We start from the raw sequence: 18180 nt of genomic DNA on the forward strand, positions 1-18180 counted from the left end.
AAAACTCGGAAAGACGGGAAGGAATAAATGACAAACCTCTGACATACCTTACAGACCCCCTCGTTTATGTGGGTTCTTAGACTATAAAGAACAAGAGAGGGATAGGGCCGGGGTCCCATCGCTTCTCTTCTCTTCTTTTGGCAATTTGGGCCCCGTACCCTTATAGTAAAGACTGTATTGACCTGTACTATAAATGCTTTAGAGAATTTATTTGGCAATGAGATTTTGGCCTAAACCACCTCGGTAAATATCTCCCATTCAGATATGGTACTTCTAAACAGTAATACTTAGTTTTCATCTGTTCTCATTTAAAAGATGAGCCAGGGTTTTTGGTAACTCTGAAACAAGGACCACGACATCTTAGTTCCCCAGGCTGGCCAGTTATTGGCGATATAGGGACTGGTCTGTTAGCGATAGTGACTAACGACCATCAGGTGACATATTTTGCCTTCCTAGCTATAATAAAAATAAAAAAAATAGGAATAAATGTTTTGGATTTAAAGTTTGATTTAACAATGGCAATTTTTACATTACCTTATACCTTTCTAATCAGTAGTAAAATATGTTGTGTATTCGAGATACGACTGCCATTGATGAGGCAATGAGTCAAAAAAAAATAATGCATTCTAATTTAAGACTATTTATTCAAAACATAACAACAAATCAATCAATACATTATTTACAATCAAAAATGCATATAATACAATTTAATTCCACTTCAATAGATTGTTAAACTACATTACATTACTCTAAGAAAAAGAAGCTAAAATTTAATAGCTAGGTTTGTAAACAAATGCAGATAAGCTCAATCAGTGAACATTAGATAGTGTTGTGTCTTTTATTTATATACAAACAAAAAAACCCACAGTCCAACCTTATTACAGTGAAGAGATCCAGGTAACTGGTTTATAATTACCATGAAATATGTAACCTTTTTGCATCACAGGCAGAATGTTTTTAGACATTAGTCATGCTACAATAAAAAATTCCACTAATCTATTTTTCCAAAGGAATATTGTCGTAAAATTAGAATGTTAAGACTCAGTATGTTTGTAATGAGGTAAATACTATAATTGTCATATATGTTCTGTTATACTGAAACAAAGGGAGGACTAGAAATAATAACATAGTTAGGTAATATTGTTCATGGATAAAATTGTGATAACTAGGTTTGTGTATTAAAATTTCAATTGTAAGCACTCAGTGCTAAAATATTATAGGCAGTGTATAAAACGATATATGTATGTATGTACTTACTCAAAATTAAAATAAAATTTTCTAATATTGCATTTAACGAGCACTTCAAATATATGTGTTAATTTATTTTACATTTATTTAATTTGATACAATATAAAAAACAAGCATTGAAATTTGACATTTTTTTTAATTTTGTGGAATAATGCAATGAGCAAAGTAGGATGCCAAGAAAATTATTACTAGGCAACATTTTGGATTCGTGAAATATAAATATATTATTATTTAATTTTTATGGATTTGTATGTAGTGGAAATAGTAAAATTACCAGAATTTAAAATAAATCACTGTACTTTTAACTTTAAAAAGATATTGCAGATTATTTGTTTGCAAAGTTATTAAACAATATAAATAAAAATAATGAACCAATTAATTGTTAAGCAGAGTATCAGCAAATATGTTTGTTCTATTACAACAATGTTGTTATATAATATCTGGTCACTATCACAGTGCTAATGAGATGTAATGTAATTCAATTCATAGGGTCTTCTATCTCGTACCATCAACATCTATTGTAAATTCTCTATTACAAGCTTCTCAGTTCTGTACATGTCACCGATTACCACCTGAAATGATAAAGATTCATGTAACCATTAACAATACCTGTTCTATTTCAGAGTAGAGCTGGAGCCTCCTAATAAATACCTAAGATTGACATAAAGTACACCTTATTAAAAACTTAAAACCTTTATAACCTTTCCTCACACATAACATTTGTTAAGATTTTTTTTTGTTACAAACAACAGTTCTACCGTATTATTTCAACTACTGTGACACCAATTGTGTAATGTTCAAATCAAATCAATCTATGGCTTTCAAATACTTTTGAATCGGTATTTAGTAGAACTGAAGTACATAGATTCTAATAAGAAAAATTGACAAAAAACTTAGTGGTTACTCTTTTCCAAAATTTGAAATGTAAAATTAAGTATGGAGAAAAACGAAGAGGTGAGCGGAACCTGAACAAATAAGCATGTTACAATGCACTCTCTATCTAACTACAAGAAAATTTGGTAAATAATACACAACATTAATTTTGGCGGCTAAACAGTTGGACTAACAACAAACAAAAATAAAGAATACAGGTATGCGAAAGCTGTTGTTTTAAAAAAATTATAATTTACCTGACGTTTGATAATTCCTAGATTCTGTTTACCGTATTCAAATTCTTTCTTTATTAATTTTGGATCCGATAATGATTTGTTTTCCTTGAAAGCATCTCTTACTCTTCTTAAAGCATAGCATCTAAAATATTACAATTTAAATATTGGTTAGAATTGTGTAAATTGTTAAAAAATATTTTAAGGTTATGTAATTAAATTATTTCATCATTTACCTGAAGTTGTAATTTTTAAACTTATTAGTTTCTTTCAAAAGTGATTTGTAGAGCGATAAAATTTGGGTTTTTGGTATGCCTGCTGCCATTTTTTTCTAATTTTCCCGTAATTTTAATACACTATGAAAAATGTAAATAAAGATCCGTTCCAAATTACGAGAGGTTTATATTCAACCTAGTATTATTGTATGAACGATGTCAATGTACGTGATCTTAGATCCGTTAAATTTAATAAATAAATCCACATTTTGAGAAATATATAAAAAAATTATAATAATATAAATAATATCCTTTTTTGATGTTCTTCGTAGCCAATTTATGCATCAAAAATATGCATATTGCAGACTACCTGAGAATAAATCGCAGTGATCGTAACATTTGATCGTTAAAACGAAACGTAATTAATGTTGCCATTTAGATTAAATTATCTGTAAAATAGCGTTTAAATTAAAATTATCTTTTAAATTGATTTTTATCGCTCGTTTAATTTATATCCTTAAAATATATTAGGTAATAAAAAATAGGGTTAATATAAACGCTAATAAGGAATTATTATTTATTCAAAGTGATTGCTTATTTAAAATAAAGTAAAAAGAAAAATTAGTTTACTTTTGATTTTTTTTTAAGTTATACTTGTAAATTTATAATCATAATCCTATACATTGTTGGACTTTATAGATTTTTTGCTGAGTATTAAATAATTTTACTTATTTCATTCTTGTGAATTTTGATATAACTACAAGACATGACATTTTAAGGGCAGTTTATATATTTTATATGGTAGCCCCAAAATGGCCGCAGTGGGCAGCCCTAAATCCACCGCACTCCCGCAGTCAAAATCTTATTATTGAACGAATGGTTGTTGTCAGTTTTCTTGTAAATATTTATCAATACTTTAAGTTTTAAACCAAAACTGAATGTAAAAGTTATGAATTAAGTAAAAGTGAAAGTAGTGTGTTATCATATTTTTTTAATTCAGCACAACAAACGTGAGTAATGTTTAATTCGTGATACATTTTACATATATAATTTTTACCACATATAAGTTATGTTTTGCGATGTCGTGAGAAAAGACAAATTGTTCTTCAATTGTGCTAAATGTCGTGTCCATAATACATAATAGTAAATAGTTCATTGTTAGTATGTTTTCATGGAATATTTCGCTCGTGTACAGTTGTGTAAGCGGTCAGATTATGTATAAATACGTAGTTATTTTCTTTGATTCATCTCGTTGTCCTTGACTTTACACAGAGTTCACGGAGAGATGCTTTTGCCCGAGAAAGAATAATGGCGCTTTTTTAAACACAAGCCATTGACACATTTTTATAGTACCTATTCATTAACAAGTTATAATGGTGATGAATTTTTTGGCCTGTATTATGTCTAGAAACTCTTAACTCTCAGTATCGCTAATGAAAACTCTAAACGAAAAATTATACAATAATAAACGGCTTAAAATATATATTTGACCATGACTAGGTCGCATGTAACTTGTCAAATAAAAACAAAACATTGCTCAAAATAAAAACATGACGTTTGATCGCGACTTGCGAACGCGATGCGAATATTATTTTTTTCTTGGATTTATGCTTATAAAAGTTTGCTGAAAATTGTCAACAATACTAGTATATTAATCAAATATATTTTTTACTTAGCCTGATTGTAGGGGAAGGGTGAAATTAGTTCTGTAATATCAATAGCCAATGATGACTAAGATGTCTCATCTTAAATTTCTATTTTTTTTTAAATCTAAGGTATTGATCCATTATGCCAAGTAACATTCTTATTTAGCTTTTTTTAATGATTCTATATTTTAACATTTACAAATTATATATTTTTTTATTACAAATTGGTAACTCTGCATATAAACATCAAAAATAAAGTGATAATTGTTATTATTTGGAGCCTGGTCTATTCATCTAAATAGGGAGTACATTAAAATATCAGTGATGAAACATATTTTATTTATTTGCTTAAAATTTGATTAAATTTTATCAATAGCTTAACATTTTCATTCAAAAGAAACATTAGAATCTTATTAACATTATAAAAAATACAATTGTTTGAGAGAGAAGGAAAGGAAAGTGGAAGTTAATGGGATCATTGTTTTTTTTTAAATATTAACTACAACCATTTTTTAAAAATATGTGTAAAAGCACAGTATTGGAAATATCATAATTATATAATACAAAATATTTTACATTAATTTATAATTTTTGTTTATCTACTGAAAGTTCTGGATTTTTTTTTACTGAAAAATAACAATGTTTGGTTCAAATAATATATAAATATATATATTTGATGATATTTATATTGATTACTCACAACAATTTCATTTTTATAAACTTCAGGACAAGAGTTATTGAATCGGATATCGAATTTGAGCAGCGAAGCTCCTTGAACAATGAAATCCACATAGGAAATCTCTAGTTAATGCAATGTTTAAACAAATAAATTAATGTGTTAGTCATGAATGACACATACATTAAACCCAAGATATATTTAATACATATTGAATAAAGTAAGAGTCGAGATGGCCCAGTGGTTAGAACGAGTGCATCTTAACCGATGAATGCTGGTTTAAACCCAGGCAAGCACCGCTGATTCATGTGCTTAATTTGTCTTTATAATCCATCTCATGCTCAGCGGTGAAGAAAAACATTGTGAGGAAACCTGCATGTGACAAATTTCATAGAAATTTTGCCACATGTGTATTCCACCAACCCGCATTGGAACAGCGTGTGGAATATGTTCCAAACCTTCTCCTCAAAGGGAGAGGAGGCCTCTAGCCCAAGTGGGAGTCTAGTGGGAATTTACAGGCTGTTGTAGTTGTTGTTGAATAAATATGTACTAGTATATTGTTCTTAAACAATGTCTGTGGAAGCATCAATGCTCAATGAAGCCAAGTGAATATCGGAAAGCCAAGTTAGAATTAGATATAAGTCGGTATAATCTAATTTGTGCGCAACCTACAACAAATAAATTGAAATAAATCCATTCATGATAATATTATAAGTAAAGTTTAGTACAAAATAAAGATATGAAGTCACAAATATGTTCTTATTGTTTATGTATTGAGATCCAATGAGAAAGTTAGTCATGGCTAATTTCCTTACAAAAAATATTCAAATTTTTAAAGTATTGGTATAGACTCCAATCACCTCTGGATAAGATTCAGGAGCTTCATAACCATACTCATTAAAAAATATATTTATTATCATTTTGTTTTTGCATAATGAATAGCTGATTTTAATTTAAAGTGATTTATTTTGTTTCTTTTTTTTCAACGATATCTGACTAAATAAAAGTCTACAAATAAAGTTTTTTTTTCTATATAATCTAATGTCTGATATAATTCCGTATTAGTATCTGAAAACGACGATTACGTATTCACTTTCAGGCCACTAAAAACTAATATTAGCGATAAAATGGTGATTAAGCTAATGTGTTAACACATATATAATAACAGCAAATGTAATTAGTGTTAGTGACTGCCGCGTAGACGAAAGGTGACCGCGGTCTGGTCAATACAGTCTTCTATAAATCTAACGTGTGATTAAAACATTTGAAACTCCGGTCATTTCCTCGGAGTGGTTTACTTGGTGGTAGGGCTTTGTGCAAGCCCGTCTGGGTAGGTACCACCCACGCATTAGTTATTCTACCGCCAAACAACAGTACTCAGTATTGTTGTGTTCCGGTTTGAAGGGTGAGTGAACCAGTGTAACTACAGGCACAAGGGACATAACGTCTTAGTTCCCAAGGTTGGTGGCACATTGACGATGTAAGGAATGGTTCATATTTCTTACAGCGTCATTGTCTATGGGTGATGGTGACCACTTACCATCAGGTGGCCCATATGATCGTCCGCCAACCTATACCATAAAAAAAAGTTATTCTAATCGACTACTAACGATCCGCCCCGCCTTCGCACTAGTCCAACGGCCCAACATCACATTAGAAACTTCTAAAATGATAAGTGCTTCTTTACTATATTGTCCATGTATTATATATAAAAATCGTCCTCTTAAATTAAACTATCAATTTAAAAAAACCGCATCAAAATCCGACGCGTAATTTCAAAGATTTAATCATACATAAGGACAGACAGCGACAGGACAGACTAAGCGACTTTGTTTTATACTGTGTAATGATTATGATTATATATTGATAGATTTAATAATTGATTGAATAAATCGTACAATAAAGCGTTTGTAGGTCTCTCTTTCTGTCTGCATTGATTTGTCATTGGTGTGAAGAAGACACGGCATTGTTGAAATAATTATACGTCAATTTAGGGGAGCACGCCCACATACAAAAATATAATAATAGGATTTACACAAAGTAACGAAACAACGTTCCAAGGTCTGTCTTGAGCTCGCACGACGTAAATATAAAGCAAATAACTTTCTTTTTTTTCTGGCTGTATAATTGCTGTTGACCCTACTTGCTTTGACAACGCCACCGGGTGGAGCGAGTGCTTCGCCTTGGAGTTTGAGCCACTTGTGTTTTTAATCGTGTATGACTGGCCTTGGGAAAACATAAAGCCACGTGCTCAGTGAGACGATCCTAAGTGTCTGTGCATCTCGGCTCAGCAGATGTCAATACGGAGCGTCTTTGTCGACGTGATGCCTCGGTACATTGCCAGCGACTGTGTAAGTGTATCGGGTCGTCCGTGCTGACAGAGCGTTCAACGTTGGCTCCTGTGACCCTAACGTCTTGTCAATGAGGATGTGTTCAAGACGCATAAATCTGCGTCTTATGCTTTTGTACATGTTTCAAACTGTGTATTGTTCAAGATGCTTCTGTTACATGATGTAATATATAATTGTACCAAATTTAAAGTAAAATTAAGGAATGCCGCTTGTGTATGAAAGCTTATACTATACAATGAGTGAGTTTATGATAGATGGCACACCCTGGGAATAAAACGATCGCCTACTGGATATTTCTATTCATATACAATAGGTATTTAATTAATTTGTCAAATAAAAGACCTGCTGAGTTTCCTTCGCCGGTTCTTCTCAGGTCTGAGTGTTTCTTTTTCCGAAACGGTGGTGGTGGTTAATTTGACTATAAATTAGTAAATGTAATGCTTCTACGTTGAATAAAGTTATTTGAGTTTGTCGCCTGTATAAATACTAGCATGTATATCGACGTATTTGAGAAGGCTTTAGTGCAACTGAGTGTTTGTGTTCGAGAATTGATCGGTTTGGCGCCGATTCAGATTCAGAATGACGAGTTGATTTCTCAAACAATTCGACGTTGTAAGATTAAGACTTAATTTAAGACATTTCTAACTTCGCCTTTCAATAAATTTAAATCATTTATTAGCTAAAGTCAATGATGTTGTAGTAAACAGATGTTATTAACGCGCAAAAAGTGAATTCTAGAAAATGTCCTAATTGAGACGTTTGCCTTTAGTAGTTTTACGTAGTAATACGTCATAATACATCATAATTACTTAGTAATACGTTTTGCGTAATTATAACATCTAGTTATCCCTTTACTGATTGTTTTTATCAAGCTATCTTTTTTACTTACAACGAAATGTAAAAATAAACTAAAATAAACGGTCCCCGGCGCGGCACACTTTTTTCTGTTGTTTAGTATGGATATAACATATCTGTTTATTAGAATATCATTGGCTAAAGATATTTTTGTTAGTTAATTAGTGAAAGATGACTCTTGACATTAATTAATAACGTTCTTCTTTATGCAAATTAAGCAAAGAATATATAAAGAGATACAGTAATGAAATTTAAAGTTATCACAATTTTCCCGGTTCCAGCGTACTCTGTTGAGCGAGTTTTAAATTCCTGCCAATGTTATCTTTTTTTTTTTTATATCTAATGTTGCCCTCGTCAAAAACCGTAGCGACAACATATTTGTAAAAAATACATCAGTAAAGAAGGCATATTATTCAATACAAGATTATGCAGGCGATAACAAAGCGTGAAATTAATACTTACTGACTTCCAGGCAGAATATATTACATAGATATCTCATTGTATTTAACTAACATGACTGTATTTTTAAACGTTGAAAAAGAGTAACTACAGAGTTTCTTGCCGGTTTTTCTCGGTAGAATCTTCTTTCCGAACCGGTGGTAGCTTCACTTAAAACAGTTGTTAAATGACGATTCAAAAGTGCTTGCTTTGTTTTTTAATGAGTTAAGTGGATGTTATGGTTTTAAGTGAAGTGAAAACGTAAAACAATTGCAATTCATATTTAAGAATCACGTAACTTACTTGGAAAACAATCACAATGAGCCCGCATGTACACACGGCGCTAATAATACATGTCACTGACGGCCTCGCGTGCTTTCGCATGCATATTTTTTTTATTTAATAGGTAGACTGACTGCCTTATTGCTACCTGATGGTTAGTTTTCCATCACCCATACTGCCGCTGTTAGAAATATGTTAGTAAATGATGGCAACGCGCAACCATCCTTTGGAACTAAGATATGAAATCCCCTGTGTAGGCACACTTATTTGAGGTGAGTGTTCACTCACCCTATAATCTGCAACACAAAAATAATATATATGGCAGCATATTCTCTGATGAATAAGTGGCACCTGCTTAGGCGGATCGCACGAAGTCTTAAGCCTTGCGTCGAATCTTTACATCGTCGATCCCACAGTGCCTTAAGGCGAAAGTCTTCAACCAGTGCGTCCTACCCGTCATGACAGTTTCTCTGCGGGATCGCATCAGAAATGAGGCGATCCGCCAGAGAACCAAAGTCATCGACATAGCCCACCGGATTAGTAAGCAGAAGTGGCAGTGGGCTGGCCATATTTGTCGCAGAACCGATAACCGTTGGGGGAAACGTGTTCTTGAGTGGAGACCGCGAATCGGCAAATGTAGTGTAGGACGTCCTCGGGCACGGTGGAGTGACGACTTACGCAAGACGGCTGGCAGGAGCTGGATGCGAGTAGCCCAAGAACGATCTCAGTGGCGTGCAATTGGAGAGGCCTATGTCCAGCAGTGGAGGGAAATGGGCTGATTTATTGAATATGTTTAATATATGTTCAGTCAGCGGTAAAAGCGTTGGCGTTCCTGTTTGACCCAATACATTTATATCATACTAATAGTCGCTCACGGCTCTTTTTATGGTGTTGGTTGTGACAAAAAGTAGTCAATGTCCTTTCTTGGACTTCAAGTTGGCTTCATACCAAATTTCATCAAATTCGGTACAGCCGTTTGGTCGTGAACGAGCGACAAACCGACAGAGTTAATTTCACATTGTAATATCAATATAGATTATACCATATAATTTGAATAAATGCGAAAGTTACCTCGTCTGCTCGATATCTCTTCACGTCCAATCCACTGAACCGATCGTAATTCAATTAACAATAGATACTGTTCGCAATCTAGAACCACCAACCATATAACTTACAAGATCTATAGATAACATTATTAAATTATTTATTTACAGAAATTAATTGAAATGAAATTATTGTTAATTAAACAAAGCAAATCATAGACTCCGTAACACTGTTGTGTATTAATTAACTACTAATTGTAAAATATTTTATAATTATATAGTACTAGTTGTCGAGCTGAGATGGCCCAGTGGTTAGAACGCGTGCATCCTAGCCGATGACTGCGGATTCTAATCCAGGCAAGCACCACTATATATATGTGCTTAATTTTTGTTTATAATTCATCTTGTGCTCGGCGGTGAAGGAAAACATCGTGAGGAAACCTGCATGTGTCTAATTTCATCGAAATTCTGCCACATGTGCATTCCACCAACACGCATTGAAACAGCGTGGTGGAATATGTTCCAAACCCTCTCTTTAATGGAAGTGGAGGCCTTATCTCAGCAGTGGGAAATGTACAGGCTGTTACTTTACTTTTACTAGTTTTCTCCAGAGACTCCGCTTCCATTTTAATAATTAGTTTTCAGGTATTATTCCACAATATATTTAAGGATCATACCTGTGTTTTCTGAAAAAATCAAGAAAAATCCATATTATCTTTTTTGCGACAAACTTTCACTTTTATAATGTCACTAAAGATAGTGGTAAGTAGCTACACGTTATGCTCTAAGACGGTTAATACTGTTCCGATAAGTTGCTATATAACCCGTGCAGATACAGGATGCGATGGGAAATGATGGCGCATCTATTCACCTCTCATTCACGCATTATCTCTTTCTGTAGAGTATTTTAATCGAATGAAGAGTTGAGATAAACGAGCCTTAAGTTTACATATCACATACAATTTAGATTTACTTCCAAAGTTCCGATAGTAAATTCGCTGACATTGGAAATTCAAACCCATATTTTCACAAATCCATAGATATTATTACTCATATTATTCATTTAAAGAGTACTTCTTAGAAAGAAACGCCTCATCGCTTCCATCATAGGACACTAATTACTGTAAATAACAGCATTGCAAATCTGTTTATATGAAAAGAGCAACTATGCGAGTTTCTCGCCGTTTATTCTCGCTGCAAGCTGCTTTCTGAAACGCTCGTAGTATTTAATTATCGACGATTCAAAAACGCTTCACTGTGAAGTTTACTTGAATAAAATTTCTTTGATTTGATTTGATTATTCAAGCTCTCGACCAATGATATCGCGTCAATTTAGTGTCAAACGTTGTTTATGTAAACCTACCGACCATCAAAGAGTTTATTACCCGCCCCGACCTCGTGTTGATGACATAGTTTTATTAATTATATTTGATTGTTAATAAATGTCATAGTACTCCATCGTAGCGCGATCTAGGATAACAAGCTGCGTGGGAAGGGTTCAGTGTTCGACATACGTACAGTAGTTAAATTGGCAAGTGAACTGTCCAGTGGGATATCTCATGTTAAATGGTCACCATCGCCCAAAGACATTGGTAAAGTTATCGACACTGAAAGAAATATCAAGCATCGTTCATCGTCAATGATCTACCGAGCTTTGTAATAAGATGTAATGTCTTGTGCCCGAAATTATTCATTCATTCAAGTCACGCCATGACACAAGAATAGTAAATAATATCCACTATATACTACTATATAATATCTGATGTTTGGGTGGTACCCACCCAGACGGGTTTCCACGAAGCCTCAAGTCACGACATACAATTATATATATAATTTAAGGGCAGCACTACAATTGTACGTCATCGTGTCACTAATAAACGTTTAGCAAAGTCGATGTCCATAAATAAACTGGAATTGAACGTAATTCGAATGATTAATTAGTTTCATAACTGATTATATTTGTACATTCGATATTATGCCTTAAATATTATAGAATAAGGTTTCAATTTCGTCGTATGATCGCTCAAATGTGCAATACATATCAATTGAATATGTAAAAGTATATATTTAAGTTGCCTAAACATTCACGTAATCAGACTGGATCGTTGGTGTAGCTTAGCCTTATAAAATAGCACATCCTAAGTTCTTAATTTAAATTATTGGGTCCAATCGCTTGGGTCCAGAGCTTGGGTATTGGATATTTGCGGTGTTAACATTTGTGGCTCGGAAGTTGAGCAACAAAACCAGTGTGGTCTTCCGCCTCTCAAGCAAAACGACGACCTCCGTGGTCGAGTGTGTACACCGGTATTCATGGGTGCACCACTCCGAGGTCCCGGGTTCGATTCCCGGCCGAGTCTATGCACGAAAGGTTCATTAGTTTTCCATTTATTCTTGGGTGTTTGTGGTGCCGTCGTTACTTCTCATTTTCCATAACACAGTTGCTGAAGCTCATTTACATTGGAATCAGAGTAATTAATGTATGTGATGTTGTCCAATATTTGTTTATTTAAAACAAACGCCCGGGTGCAAGAAATTGGTTAGGTGTGTAGTGGCAGGTGGAGTTCCAATACGCTCTGACATAGATTACTCACCGATACCTCCAAGACATAACCATCATCGGCGATGCGCCCTTGGCTGGCGGAGCTGGAGCCTGCTCGCGTTCACAGTTACGCAAAATAATTTGTCCCGCGAAGTTGGCTAGTGTTTGAGACTGTTCGTCATAACCTAAATCAGCTAGGACGACATCACTAATCAAGTTATCATTTGCCAATAAAACGCCGATTAGGTCGTTCCAGAAAAATACATTGCTTATGTTTCAAACGTTAATGCCGACATGTCCTCGACGTTTCGACCTTATTATTTACAACAGCAACAAAGACAGCCTGTAAATTTCCCACTGCTGGGTTAAGGCCTCCACTCCCTTTGAAGAGAAGGCTCGGAACATATTCCACCACGCTCGAATGCGGGTTGGTGGTATACACATTTCGTTTCGTCACGGTGTTTTCCTTCATTATAAACACAAATTAAGCATACGAATATTCATCCGCGCTCGCCTAAGTTTGAACGCAATCGTCGGTTAAGATGCATGCGTTCTAACCTCTGGACCATCTCGCCTTATTATTTATTAGAATAACATTCTATGAAATAGAATGATATTATATATATTATATAGTCCAAAATCGTCACGTTAGGAAAGCGTTCTGCCCTCCTGCTTACCCCCTTCTTTCGCTGTCTGGTCTCGGTCTGCGTATATATTATTTAAGCTTATTTTTTGTCATTGTTCTAATTCACACGAGATTCTATCAAAAATGTTGTCATTGTTATTTAATAGTTCTCAAACGCTGTTAATTTATTTAATATGTCTGCAATTTAAAATATAGTATGTAGCGAAAGCAACTGCGCTGCGAGTGTCTCACGGCCAGGACACCTCTCGTTTTTTATGACTCTGTAGACCTTTCTGGGGTTACAGGCACTCAATTGTCGGAGTGATTTCGAAATTCGCTCTTAGCTAAACCAATTCAATAGTAAGATTGCTTTTGTCTGAATCAAATTAATAGTAGATCGTGGATTACGCCATTAAACATATCACTTCCAGAGAGATGGAGCCAGTGATGCTTGGGTCTGTACCTGCAATCTTGGATTATATGCATGCGCTCAAACCAGTGAACCATATCATCCTTTCTAATTACCCACTGCTGTGAAATTGTTACTCTCAGTTCGGTCGAGTGACGGTTATTTATGATAAATAAGGGTCTTAAGATGATTTGTGTGTTTACGAATGTTTGTCATTTTTTAAAATAGGTATTTCTCACAACTGTCATTATACACTCGCATCAAAGTGCCTGTCTCATTAATTCGCAATTCTTAAAGCGTTTATGTTGTTTTGCGTTCGGAAGAAGCTTCGCGTGCGCTGAAGTCTGACGAAACTGTGTCAACATATGCAATGGGTTCACTTCGCCGTTAATTAGTATGTGGTCGTGTGTGCGTCAGATCTTGCCGCTGAATTTTAAACACTGCCTGAGCTGAAAGTTTGCACACACTTGACCTTTTGACCCGGAAACTAGAATAATCGCTCTGCTCAGTGTTAGTTGGTATACACGCAGATGGCAGAAGTACACCCAAGACCTTCACTAGCTGAATGATAAATAGTTATCATTACATAGTACAAAACAAAGATGCTTACCGTAGTTTATCCCTATGTGTGCCTAGAACTATAAAATTACGTAACGGATTTTGAAGCGGTTTTTTTTGATAGATAGAGTGATTCGAGAGGACAGTTTTGTATATACTAACTCCTAATACACGGACAGTATTGAAAAGAAGCACTGACAAATTTCGTAAATAAAAAAATCTGTAGTATGAGCACTGCACCCGTTCGAAGCCGGAGTATAAGCACGTTATAACTTGATCCCACTTACCAAGGTTTGAACCCGCGGTCTTTGTTTAATATTCATGCTAAACAACTACCCTATCTCGGCTCTACTACTAACTTTATACAAGGCCAAAATCAAAATATACTCTGTTCGAATAGACTCTTTCAAGCACTTTTGAATCGACGAGTTACAAGATTAAATTTAATACTAACCTACCAGTTCGGAATTTTGATTACATCGACACAAATAACAGCATGTAATTTAAATGAAAGATATTACAAAAGACGGAGAAGGTACCGCTGGTTTTTTAGTGGTTTAACCCGGCGTACTTGGTCGCATTCGGCGTCCAGGGCTCCGGAGAGTACCACCCCCCCCCCCTTTCCACCACATGGGGGAAGCGCGTAAAGCGTTTTGCAGCGATATAAAAAGGTATATAGCGATTTGTTTTGTCTATGGACAAAAAGCTATGAACTTAGTATAGGCTAGTGATTAATATTTCTTTATTTGTAATTCAACACTATTAGACTTAACTATTTATATCCTTTAATTTTACTTCCAAAATTCCGATAGTAGTTGCGTTGACGTGCAAAACGCCGTTTCTTTCGCACATCCCTAGTGAATATCATAGATTAATCAATCTCAATGTGCTGACGAATATTGTTTATGAGAGCTGAGATGGCCCAGTGGTTAGAACGCGTGCATCTTAACCGATGATTGCGGGTTCAAACCCAGGGAAGCACCACTATATATGTGTGCTTAATTTGTGTTTATAATTCATCTCATGCTCGACGGTGAAAGAAAACGTCGTAAAGAAACCTGCATGTGTCTAATTTCATCGAATTTCTGCCACATGTGCATTCCACCAATCCGCATTGGAACAGCGTGGTGGAATATGTTTAATGGAAGAGGAGGCCTTAGCCCAGCAGTGGGAAATGTACAGGCTGTTACTTTATTGTTTATTTGACTTTTCTAATATAATGTAATACTTTTATTTATCTATGTATTAATCATGAGTCAGTGCATTGCTAGACGTCGTTTGATTCTCGTATTAACAAATTTGTATCATTAGTCTTTATTTATAATTGTACAAGAGCATGAAATACGCGCCTGTCACCTTATATCTAAATTTAAAACTCTAATCTAAGAGTAAAACTACAAAACGCCTCTTATATAATAATATTATGTAACCTTTAAAACGCACTGCATCTTCTGGTATAAGTTTTATGCGTATTAGTTTAGTAGTTTTCTCAGTCAGGGGTTATAGAAAATACGTCTTCGCGTGTTTTTTATATACGAGTATAGTTTGTACTTTGGGGTTTATAAGGCGGCCGATTAATTCTGAGGTTCTGCGTTCAAATCCCGGATCAGTCGTATTCTAGAAGTTAGTAAGTGTTTCCATCAAAAAATCTCAATGCCAGGGCGGAGTCTGGACGTGTGAACTCGTGACTCAGAAAGCACTTAACGCTAAGTTGGTCTTGCTGAAGTCTTTCCATTCCTGTCCCAAAGGATTGTGTGAGTGTGGGCATAGAGACTTGTGTTTGCGCACATTAATGTGTGCTATAATATGTTCTGTGTAGCTGGCTCTCCTTTAAGATTGGCGGGTTGGCTGAAGTCGGTCAAGACATCATCATCATCATCACCAATTAGTAGTACAACAAAAATACACAGTAAAAAAGTCATCGTAAGTTATTGGGATTTTTTATTTTTATTTATTTATTTATTTCTTTTTATAATAAAACAAACACATTAATATATTTCACAAGCCATTAAACCATTTTCTGGTTTGTATTGGCTAAGAAAAGTATTCGCATATACTATTTATTAAAACTAAACAATACAGGCTGTTCCCAAATGTCTCATTTAATTATATATATTTTTTTATTTATATACATACCATATACACATACACACATATACATATATATACACATATTTATACATATATATATACATACATTTATTGGTTATATTTCTGGTAGTCATATTATGAATATAAGGATTTTTTAGTTCATTATTAAAATAATTGTTAGAGAGTTTAGTTTTTTTAGTTTGTTTGGTATTTGCCTACTTTTCAAAAATTGAATTATAAGTCGACAACAATAATTATTGTTGTCGAATTATAATTCAGAAAGTTAATTGATATAATGAAACATTCTTCACAAATACATTGTGAGTTTAAATACATTATAAGAATTAGTAAAAATCGTAATGGAAATATAAAATTTGAATTATCGTATGCTCGTCCTGCCTTCACTGGGATTCATATTCGATTCTGACATGAATGATATCTGTTTCTATTTCTATTAGACGTAATGGTATACTGTTTAACGCGAAAATATTTTTTCAAATCGGACCAGCAGTTTCTGAAATAAGTGCGTTAAATAAATAAATAAACTCTTCATCTTTATAATGTTTTTATAGATTTATAATATCATAGTCTGTATTTTTTCATTACCAGTATTTGTCTCACAGTGAACAGCAAATAATTATTTTTATAAAATGGTTTAATTGAAATATTGTTTTCGTCTGAGTTTATACGTTCTATAAATAATAATTAACGCAAAATTAATTAGCGCGTGATAGGTTATCGTTGCGTTGGTTACAACGAGTTTACAATTTCCTTAAAATATATTTATTATGTTGCGCAATATTCGGCTCAGGATTTCGTGGTTTTAAAACAAAACAAGCATCAGTTTTAGTGTGCTTAGTAATAAGTTACATTAACAGCTTCTAAATTTCCCACAGCTCGGCTAAGGGCTTCTCCCTTCGAGGAGAAGGTTTGGAATGTGTTCCACCAGGCAGTTCCAATGCGGATTGGAATACATATCTGGCAGAAGTTAAATTATGAACACAAATTAAGCACATTAATAGATATCGGATTATATGCACTATCAAAAGTCCAAAATATGCATGCAAATTATGCACTAAAAAGGGTGAAATTTGCATAAAATATGCACATTAAAAATCATTTCTAATTATATTTTGACATATATTTAAATTACTACTTATAGTCATAATTAATTGTAATTAATGAGCCCTAGAAAACCTAGAAAAATATGAGTTATGTATTATAGTTTATGAAACAATAAAATATTTTTCCACAAAAACTTGTGACGTTTGCCACTCAATATAAAATTATAAGCTGAAAATGACCTTTCGACGGCAAGTGACTGTACCGGACAGAGAATTTGTCGCCATTTATTCTGGAAGAGTTTGTAATATAACAATTCCGTTCAAAAAAAAGTACCCAAATATGCAATAACGCTATAAAAATAGAATTATATGCATTTGCATATGCAAGTGGATATAATCCGATGTCTACACATGAATACCCAGTGGTGCTTTGCTTGGGTTTGAACTCGCTATTATCGGTTAAGATGCGCGCGTTTTAACCACTGGGCCATCTCTTTTAATAAATGTTTTATAATCAATTTCTGGGTCAAGGAAATGACGTCGCTGAAATAACATTGTTGCTCGTAGATAGGTTAACGCAATAGGCCTATGTCAGATGAAGTTCTGCTGCAGATTAATATTTGGCTTCGATTTACGTGCTACTGATATCCACTGCATGAGCTCACCAGCGCGTGATAGGTTATCGTTGGGTTAATTAGGCTACGGGCTTACAATTTCCTTCAAATGCATTTATAATTAAGGATCGGCAGCAACCCAGCGGTTATGATGTGGTAATGTTTATCGGAGAGTGTCGGTTCAAATTTAAATAAAGTAAAAGTAATTGTCGAACTACTGGGCAAACCCTCCTCCCCTTTGGAATTTTCGGAGCTAATTCCACCATGTTGCTCCATTTTAATTGGGTGGGGATACACATGTGCCAGAGTTTCATTTAAATTAGATACACACAGGTTAAGGGTACAGGTTAGATTCTGCCGTGTCGAACCGGCAAATGATAAGTTGCAGTTAGTTACATACAATGGTTTTAAAAGTACTTC

General features: G+C 34.2%; 2 protein-coding genes across 3 annotated transcripts in view; one reads left to right on the forward strand and one right to left on the reverse strand.

The window, feature by feature from the left end:
- Positions 1-1465: 1465 nt before the first annotated feature.
- Positions 1466-2766, reverse strand: LOC124541095 (LYR motif-containing protein 4B). Its single transcript, XM_047118922.1, has 3 exons — positions 2591-2766; positions 2379-2499; positions 1466-1820 (listed from the first exon to the last, which is right to left on the reverse strand). Exons 1-3 carry the CDS (start codon positions 2677-2679, stop codon positions 1764-1766), a joined length of 267 nt encoding a protein of 88 aa, XP_046974878.1. The 5' UTR covers positions 2680-2766; the 3' UTR covers positions 1466-1763.
- A 630-nt stretch (positions 2767-3396) lies between these two features.
- The window catches only part of LOC124541046, a 42869-nt gene continuing 28085 nt past the window's right edge, over positions 3397-18180 (forward strand). For both annotated transcript variants that reach the window (XM_047118849.1, XM_047118851.1), the window contains exon 1: positions 3397-3579. The gene's annotated coding sequence lies outside the window, so the exon portion shown is untranslated. The remainder of the gene's footprint in view (positions 3580-18180) is intronic.

Source organism: Vanessa cardui, chromosome 27, assembly GCF_905220365.1.
Source record: "Vanessa cardui chromosome 27, ilVanCard2.1, whole genome shotgun sequence".
Classification (NCBI taxonomy): domain Eukaryota; kingdom Metazoa; phylum Arthropoda; class Insecta; order Lepidoptera; family Nymphalidae; genus Vanessa; species Vanessa cardui.